We start from the raw sequence: 9855 nt of genomic DNA on the forward strand, positions 1-9855 counted from the left end.
CGTCGCTACTATAACTCATTTACCATATTCTGTATGATCATTCATAAATTTTCTACAATTAATATCTTGATAATTATTGCGAATATCGCAAAACGATATAGGATTTTTATGTTCACATCAACCCATTCTATGTCCCCACAAAATGCCCGGAGGAGAGTGTGAGACACCCTGTATATACACCTTTTTATTTTTGAAGCATAAATTCTTCTTTTTTAATCAATTTATGTGAAACTCGGTAGACGGGGGTTTTTGGGATCGCTAATTACGTATCTGAATTCAAAATTTCGAGATTCAAAATGGCGAATTCAATATGGCAAACGGAAATGCGAAAAGTGGCTCAATTCAGTACTCGGAGGTTTTTGGGATTGCTGATGACAAATCTTTGTTCTTTTTTTAACAATATTATCTCTCTGCAATGTTTTCGTGCTCTTTGCGTTACCAGGATCTAACGGCAAGGACGTGATAAGGTTATAAATTCATTTTTTTGTTTTTATTTTATATACTTTTTGTTTTTTATTTTATATATTTTTATATTTTTTATTTTATAGTTTTGTATTTCTTATTTTATATACTTATTTATTTATATATTTTTTGTTTCTTTATATAAATATATAAATATATAAAGAAACAAAAAATATATAAATAAATAAATATATAAAATAAGACATACAAAATTATAAAATAAAAAATACGAAATATATAAAATTAAAAACAAAAGTATATAAAATAAAAACAAAAAAATGAATCTATAACTTTGTCACATCCTCGTCGTTAGATCTGGGTAGTGCAAAGAGCAAGAGAACATTGCAGAGAGATAATATTGTTTAAAAAAACAGAAAGATTGTCATCAGCGATTCCAAAAACCCCCGAGTACCGAGTTTCATCCGAATCGAGCCACTTTTTGCATTTCCATTATATTGAATGTGCTATTTTGAATTTCAAAATTTTAAGTTCAGATTCGTAATTAGCGATCTCAAAAAACCCTGAATAACAAATTTGAAGTAAATTGTATTTAAGATAAATATGTGGCTCAAAAGGTTAAAGGAAAAGTTGACATGCCAATAACAAAACCACGGTTACTTTTTTGGTACCAGTTATTGGCACGTCACTAAACATAAACAAAACGAAAATTGATAAATATTATAGCTGCTATAATATCTTTGAAGTTTTGCCATGACGAAATGAAGAATAATAGAGCTTCGCATTTCAGTTTTTCTGAAATATAAATGGTTTTTCGCAAGTAGCATACTAAACTCCTCGCCTAATAAAGTCATTCCTGGTGATGCTCTGAGTAAGTCAGTATTTGTTTTTGCTGTCCGCTCCGAAAGGCAATGTTAAAGATCTGAGACAATATAGTGAAGTTGGTGAAAGAGTAGTTTAAATGAACATATGAACGTTGCACACGAGCATCGTTTATTTGACGAGAAATTTGAGTTAAAATATAAATGTGCTAATAACTGTACCCCTGCCAATAACTGTAGCTCTTACCCTATATCTTTTTCTTCTTCTTATATATGATCCGGATCTTACTCTATATCGTTTATATATATTAGTTGTTCTATAAGTTCGTGCCGTGATGTGTTTATACTTCTCGCGTTACGTGTTATAATCACAGATACAAGGATTTGGATGACTAAATTTTTATACTTTAGTTTAGTCTGTAGAAGGCATTCGAGAGCCACAGGTCGTGAAGTTTTATATTTAATACCCGATAAAATAATGAGTGAAATACGTGTCCATTTTCGTCATTTCATGCTGTATGAGTTCCGAAAAGGAAATACGGCAACAAGTGCAAAAAATAACATTTATGCCGTTTATAGGAAAGGTGTTTTATCGGCTCGTACATGCAGAAAGTGGTTTGATCGATTTCGGAAGGGAAATTTTAATCTGGAAGATGAGCCACGTGCCGGACGTCTAGTCGAGGCGGACGAAGACAGAATTCGTAATCTGGTGAACGAAACGAGAAGTTTGTCAGTGCGAGAAATGTCGCAAATTCTAAACATGTCAAAATCATGTGTACATAGACATTTAAAGGAAATGGGAATGGTGCCAAAACTGGACGTATGGGTGCCGCATCAACTCACGGAGCGTAATCGCCTTAATCGCGTGGCAACGTGCATATCATTGCTTGCACGTAACGAAATGGAACTCTTTCTGAAACGCGTAGGAACTGAAAATGAAAAGTGGATCATGTACGAAAGTCCCCAAAAGAAACGAACTTGGACCGAAAGAGAAAATCCAGCAGAGTTGCAAAACCTGGTTTACACCCTTGCAAAGTTCTTCTTTCTGTATGGGATTACCAAGGAATTTTGTTATTCGAGCTGCTTCCGCAAAATCAGATAATTAATGAGAAAATTAATTAATCAGAAAATTAGCTCGAAAAATTAAGAGAAAAAAATTGCAGAAAAACGTCCAAGACTCGTAAATCGTGGTAATGTGATTTTCCATCACGACAACGCGAGACCGTATGTTGCACAAAGTGTATGAAAAAAATTACGTGAATTTCGTTAGAAAATTTTATCCCATCCACCTTATTCTCCGGACATTACACCATCGGACTTCTACTTGTTTCGATCATTATAACATTTTTTAGCTGGCAAGAAATTTAACAATGTAAACGCAATAGAAAATGCTTTACAAAAATATTTTAATGATAAACCAAAGATATTTTATACCAATGGCGTAATATCGTTGTCTAAAAAGTGGGAAGAGGTTGTGGAAAGCGAGGGTGATTACATTTTTTCATAAGCTTCATTGGTAAGATTAAAATATTATTTTATATAGTAGAAAAATAAACGTTACGAACTTATGGGACGACTTAATATAATAAAAACAATAATAGTTCCAATATAAATTCCTGTGGTATCCCGTAGCAATTAGGTCAGATCAATCATCATCATTGTGACCACATTTTAATACAACATACACATACACACAGTCCTTGTTATTCCATATAATTTACTCAATAATCTCTCTTTAACTATCGTCCCGAACACTCGTTTAAGATCCATAAATATTCCTACTATTTTTTCTTTACTGACTGTTAATTTTCAATCGTCAATCATGACCTGAATCGCTGTTTGACATGAATGTTGTTTTATAAAATTTTTTCTAAATGTATTTCTATCTGTTTTTTTACCACTAGGTCTAATATTTTCTTATATATTAAGATTGTATATATCGGACATATATTGATCGATCTATGTATTCATTAACTTATCTTGGTTTCCCTACTTTTAGGATCGATATTGTGTATATTTTTTACTCATCTAGATTGATGATTTGTTCTCAGTGAGTTATTTATCATTTCTATAAACTCTATAATAATATTTTTTAACTAATATTTTTTATCATATGAAATACTATTTTAAATATATCACTAGTTATCTCCTCTTTTGTCCTTTCTTTTTAGATAAATTCATAATAATTTGCTATTAATCAGATTAATTTTATAAACTAAGTTAATTTTTAATTAATTAAACCATCTGCCTTTCAATCATTTCAAAAATTTCTATAGTCTCCTTCAAATTTCAATAACACAAATATAGTTCTTTTATCAGTTCCCTTTGTATCATCTTCTACAAATTTCACTATGTTTCACTATATTTTATGCTTTGTACATAATCTAAGTTCGTGAGAATTTGTAAACAACATTGGTCTAGTGAATATGTCAGGTGTTGACGTCCCAACTGAGATTTATTAATAGTCTTTTGTCTTAGAAGCAATGTGTGGCCTAGCGTTGTCATGTAACAATTTTAGCAAAACATTCTCCTTTGCCAGTATACGGGCGTTTTTGTTTCAATTCCTGACTCAAATGGATTAATTTGATAGCAGTCCGCAGTAATTGTTTCATTCATTCCAATAGCTTATAATAAATCATTTATCACTCCTTGATATTCCACCAAATCAGAACTTTCTTTTCGAAACATTTAAGTTTTACGACTGTTAATGGTTTAGCGGAATTGCTGTGTTTCATAGAATATTTATCTTTTGTCTCTAGTAATAGTTTTTCACAAGAAAAGCTTGCTATTCTATTTATTAGGAAGAGAAAGATACGCTGCTACTCGTTGATTACTTGTTAGTTCTTGTTTCAATGAGTTTATGTAAACCCATTTTCTTCCTATGTGGATCTTTCCTATCTCGTGTAGGTGTTTGGAAATGGTCTAGAAAAGAAAAGAATGAGGAAATAAAGGAGAAAAAAAGAGAGAGAGGGGAGAGAGAGAGAGAGAGAGAGAGAGAGAGAGAGAGAGAGAGCATGTAAACTTCTCACTATTAATTTCTGGTTTGCTTTATCGTTCGAATACGTTATTATTTTCTCTCACAATTTACTACTTTATTTTTAGCAACGAAGCGGGGAAGAAAATCTTGCATCGACAGCTATGGCTAAAAGTTCGAAATGCAGGCCACCAGCATTTTTAGATTCCTCCGTCTCCCAAACTCGACAGAAACTTCAAATGACACAAAGTATGTCGAAGCATGTAACTAATTGTAAATTTATTTTTTTGATGCTTGAGTATTACTTATTCGTAATGTCATTGAAATATACTCTTGCTGCTTCAGCGTTTTTGATTATTTTAGAAAAAGTACTTGTTATTAAGAGCGTAAAATTAATGTTTCACAGGTTGTCCCACACCACCGAATCAACGAAAAAGATTCTTCCTCAACGCAAAAGTACTCAGAAGTTCTTTCGCTCCACAGAGATCTTCAAGACGTACAACATCCTCGCCCGAACCGATCGCAAATGACAACCCCTCCGCGTTATCAGGTACAAATTATTTTTTTTTAGTTGTAAAATAAAGAAAGGATCATGATGATTGAAATTTGGAAATATAAAGCCATAGAGGTCACATGTGAGTCAATGCTTTCATATCGTTCTCTGGAAGTTAACTTACAAAATCACGCTTCGCATTCGCTCAAAAATAATTTTCTCGACTTGATTCACATACAAAGTTTTTATAATGCCAAAACCATCTACATACGTTTTGGACGCACAGTTTGGATGACCACTTCGTGGGAGGGAAAAGCGAGATGGCCTGGCGTTGTCTTAGGGAAAATCAAGTCCCTGTGGAACAGCAGTCAAGGCACAGCTAACGATGGGCTGAATCAGCTTATTGGTTCGTCGAATAAAGCTGCAGGCAGGGAGATTCCTTAGAGTTCGATGTGTATTGTAACACATACAAGACGCTTGGTGTTTGCGAGTGAATATAGGGGAGTCTTAAATGATATAGAGTAACGAAATCGATTATGGAATATCTTTTTTGTAAATCAATATTACTACAATATAAATGCATTTTTAAATGTTCTACGTAATAGCGTAAAAATATAGAGAGATATGTTATCTATAAGGTTCAATAAAAGAGAGTATTCAAAATTTAATTGTAACTTTAATACTGACAAAACAATAAAAAGTAAGGAAATTAGGGGTTTGAAAAATGGGAGATAATATAAACCGAGAAAATACAAAGGACATTGGTGAATAAGATGAATAAAATGCAAAAATTTTTATTTTTTAAAAAGCTTCGTTTAAGCTTTTATAATTATTGGGCAAATTATTTTGTACATTAAAAAACTGTAATTACTTATTAAAAGTAAATTACTTATTAAAAGTAAATTACTTATTAATTACTTATTAAAAATCATACATTCCTTTTATGGAAAATTATATAGAAAGTTTAATAATAAATCCACACATCAGGAAAAAACAAGAAAAAATTTGTTTCATTTTTTATATGAATTATTTAGGTTATCAGTATCTTTGCAATTATTAGGACGTCTTGAATAACAAATCAAATTTTCTCGCTTTATTAAAAAGTGAGGAATAACAATTGAACGGCAAAACATTATTAATACAATTATATTGAGAGAGATATTAAATATAAAAAAATATTAGTGAACAACTTTAAGAAAACAAGAGTAACTCGATTGTCATAACGTTTAACTTTTAGGCGAAACAAAAGTAGAAAATCGTTTATATTTCCATATATGTTTCTCGTTTCTGAGTTACTTGAATGCGACAACTTCCAGTAATTGCCGTCAGAATACAAGAATATTTTATAAAAGAAATATAAGCCCGTATTTCATATTACCTGTTTATTCCATAATCGATGTCTTTACCTTAACGTGTGAGCCTTTCGACGTGCTGCATTCACTTTTGCGAGAATAACTTTCTTCCGAGCAAGATATCATTTTGAGCAAGATAAAAAATCACGATAATGTCAAAATGATGTCAAAATGATGAGAAAATTATAAAAAAATTCATTTTGTAATCACAATTCGATCATTTTCTCGTTATTTTGATATCGTTGTGATTTTCTATTCTATTTTAGAATTTCACTATGTCTATCACTATGATTTTCAACCGCGTCATTGCTTCTGCCGGAATCATGTTGCATTATGTAACTTATTTCTCTTTTGTTGAACGATGGTGATATATTTCGTGATCGTCACATTTTCTATTAACTTAATCCTCTGCCTACACACTATATTTTTCTCCCTATCACACACCTAGGTTACGCTAACCCACAAACTTTGTCGGCTCATATCTCCGAGTGAATTCAATCAATTTCAATGTTTTTTTTTTTTCAATCAAAAGGAAAAACACTCAGAATTATGATGATACTGGTTAAAAAATCGAAGATATTAAAAGAAAAAAGATTTTTTTTTTTTAAATGAGAAAGAAATGGGAAATTTTTGCGAAAAATAATTTTTGTTTCAAACGCCTGTATTTTTTTAAAGAAAAAAAGATAAAATAGTAAAGTGGTTAATGGAAAACTGAAAAGTTGAATTTTAAGAATCTATGGTCAGATTTTTTATTTTGTTCAAAAACTATATTTGGCGATATGAAAATATGAAATTTTCCGATATTTTCCGATGTCATCGAAATGAGGTGTAACGTGAAATACTCAGATTTTTCGATATAAATAAATTATTAAAAATATTTTAGTAATTTATTATTATTAATTTTCAATAATTACAAAACAAAGTAACAATAGTAATAATATTGTTTTAAACAATTATTTAATCATTTATTTATTAATTTGGATGAAATACTAAAAGAAAGTATTAATAATATTTATTTAATAAATTTATTTATTAGAAAATTATTTAATTTGTTACATAATTTTACAATTTTTCTTTGGTATAAAATCTCGAGGTCCTCAACTCGGCGTGGTCTTGCCCGTGTTATCATCTGCAAAATAAAATAATGTATTATTTAAATGCTTATGTTATATACCCGAGTAGAAATTGAATCTAGTGACTGTCTAGTCAGAAAAGTTGTGTTTTACATGAGTAAGATTAGTAGTACTAGCTAGTCACTAGCCAGGAATGTAGTGCTCACTTCTCCTAGTGACTGAATGAAAAATTAGCTAGTAGCTAGACAATAAATAGCACACAGTTATGAGATGGAAAATCTAGCCACTAGTCAGGAATGTAACGCTTACTTCGCTTACTTACTACCTAGCGGCTCTAATAGAAAAATTAGCTAGTAGCTAGATAATGAATAGTACACAGTCATAAGATGGAAAATCTTAGCTAGCCACTAGCCAGGAATGTAGCGCTAGCAGATAGATAAAAAAAGTAACTCATAGCTATCTAGCCTAGACTAGATAGTGACTACCCACATAGCACAAAAATATTAAAGCAATATTAAATATGACATTAGGGAAAATATTTGAGTAACATTTGTAAACGTGAGAAGAATATTATTCTGATCTTAAAATGTTACTTTCCGGAACATTAAAGAAATGATGCAACCAAATATTAATACAAGGTTGGTCAATATTACATTTAATGTTGCTTTGTGCTGGAAATAATATTACTTTTAATACCATAAAATGTCAGGATAATATTAAAAGAAAGGAAAAAAAATGTATATCTTTTATATATTTCATTTTTATTGAAAATTATGATAAAATATAAGAAAGAGGAATAACATCATGAAGAACATATAATACTTTCCATATATAAACATATATGCATTAAACATATTATGCCACGCTGAAAAACGTTAATCATAGTAACTAAGATTTAATTCAATAATATGTTCAACTAAATTGTTTGGTGAATACAACTACCCACATAACACGTAATATATATAATATCACAGTAATATTTCCGTAATATTTATATATTTTTGCGATATTACAATATTACGGAGATATTACTGTGATATAATGTAATATTACGTGCTATGTGGATAAATATTTAGTCAGAATGAACAAATGTTGTAATTATATATATATTTATTTTATTACATATATTTATTGTGCATACTTCGATCTTCGTATGTGTCTTCTCTGCGCATCTTTGAATAATATGCGTATGATATAAATTTCATTATATGAAAATATTATATTTATATATGCATTCAAAATCAATACAATCTTAGCAGGCAATGTTACATCAATATAGTACAACATGTTGCTTTCACGTTAAATTTTCATACATACATTTGGTACATTACTGCAATATGATATTGCTATTACAAAAATGTAACTATTTTGCTACGTTACCCCAATATTTTAGTAATATTAACATTGCTACTCTATAATATCGGACATTAATATAACATTACATTGACATTCAATAAAATATAACTTACTGCAAATATTCTGGCAACATTCTAACAATAATAACTTGTTGACTTTTGTGCTATGTAGGTAGATCGTTTTTTTTTTATTTATTTCTTTTTTTTCCTTGTCTTGAAGAGGTGGATTCAATGGAGTGAATTCTTGAGAATTCTTCTTGGTTATGTACTACTTTTATTCTATGTCCATTATATTTGAAAAATTTTCTTACCACTGCCTGGTAATCGAACTTGGGATCTCTGACTCTTGAGTCGTCCGCCTTACATACTAGACTGCTACCACAATCGATAGTGAAAGTTTTATATTAGCTACATGTGGTTTACTTAGCACAGTTATATAATGGCTAGAAAAAGATTATACAGAAACGAAAAAGATTATATAATAACCAGATTGAAAATTATTAGTAAAACCTGAATGGAAATTAAATATCAGAACTGTTTATCTACTAGATAGTACATTTGTGTATTACATCGTTACTGTTTAACTTTCTTAATTGCTAAGATAAAGCTATTACTTAGATAACTAAAACTGTGATATAAGACTATAATAACTATAAAAACTATAAAAATTGTAATAAAAATTTACTAGTAGCTGTCCAAAAAATAACAGAAATAATAATATTACAGTCTAGTCTGTAGCAAAACAGTTATGACATTTCTATTTTCAATTTTAAATTACTAATATTTTCCTATTTTATTACTATGTAATCTTTGTGTTCAGTCACAGTTGATGAGATCGGCCCGGACGACAGTGGGTGTTTACGATAATTCAAATTGGAGTTAGTACGAGTTAGTTTCACTAGGGCCGAGAAATATGATAGGCACAAGCATCTAGTATTTTCATGATTTTTGACAACTCAATGCTGTCCGATAAATCGAGTAGATAGAGTTAGGGTAGTATAGCGTATAGTATATGTATAAGAATTAACAGTATCAGATCACATAGTTTCGTAAAATATGTGACAATAATATTAAGAAACAATGATTTATTATATTTTAGAAAAATTAGAAGCACTAAATTAAATTATGAAAAGATATCATGTATTTGTGAAATATTCAATAATAATAGGTTAATAATAGGTTAGAAGAATTGTTTTCTACTTTTGGATATTTCATAAATGATACCTTTTCATAATTTAATTTAGTGCTTCTAATTTTTCTAAAACAACTCAGTAACAACTCATTGTTTCTTAATATTATTGTTATATATTTTACGAAACTACCCTAATAGCACAGATGTCCAGGGGACATCCAGAGGACATCCTGAG

The 9855-nt window shown here is 30.1% G+C and overlaps 2 protein-coding genes across 6 annotated transcripts in view; both read left to right on the top strand.

Moving 5' to 3' along the window:
• The window catches only part of LOC116852496 (protein TANC2), a 160954-nt gene that overhangs the window by 128192 nt on the left and 22907 nt on the right, over positions 1-9855 (top strand). For 3 of the 5 annotated variants that reach the window (XM_032832940.1, XM_032832942.1, XM_032832944.1), the window contains 3 exons: positions 4344-4464; positions 4622-4765; positions 4995-5135. In XM_032832940.1, coding sequence (XP_032688831.1) covers positions 4344-4464; positions 4622-4765; positions 4995-5135 — 406 coding nt within the window. The remainder of the gene's footprint in view (positions 1-4343; positions 4465-4621; positions 4766-4994; positions 5136-9855) is intronic. The other 2 variants (XM_032832941.1, XM_032832945.1) reach the window with 2 other exon arrangements.
• On the top strand, positions 646-3290 carry LOC116852498 (histone-lysine N-methyltransferase SETMAR-like). Its single transcript, XM_032832947.1, has one exon. It carries the CDS (start codon positions 1630-1632, stop codon positions 2341-2343), a length of 714 nt encoding a protein of 237 aa, XP_032688838.1. The 5' UTR covers positions 646-1629; the 3' UTR covers positions 2344-3290.

This window comes from Odontomachus brunneus, unplaced genomic scaffold (assembly GCF_010583005.1).
Source record: "Odontomachus brunneus isolate Ranch 3 - 2012 unplaced genomic scaffold, Obru_v1 Obru_scaffold_230, whole genome shotgun sequence".
NCBI classification, from domain to species: Eukaryota; Metazoa; Arthropoda; class Insecta; order Hymenoptera; family Formicidae; genus Odontomachus; species Odontomachus brunneus.

Bases quoted from the DNA above. Each gene is read 5' to 3' on its own strand.
- LOC116852498 (XM_032832947.1), top strand. From the start codon at position 1,630: ATGACTAAATTTTTATACTTTAGTTTAGTCTGTAGAAGGCATTCGAGA.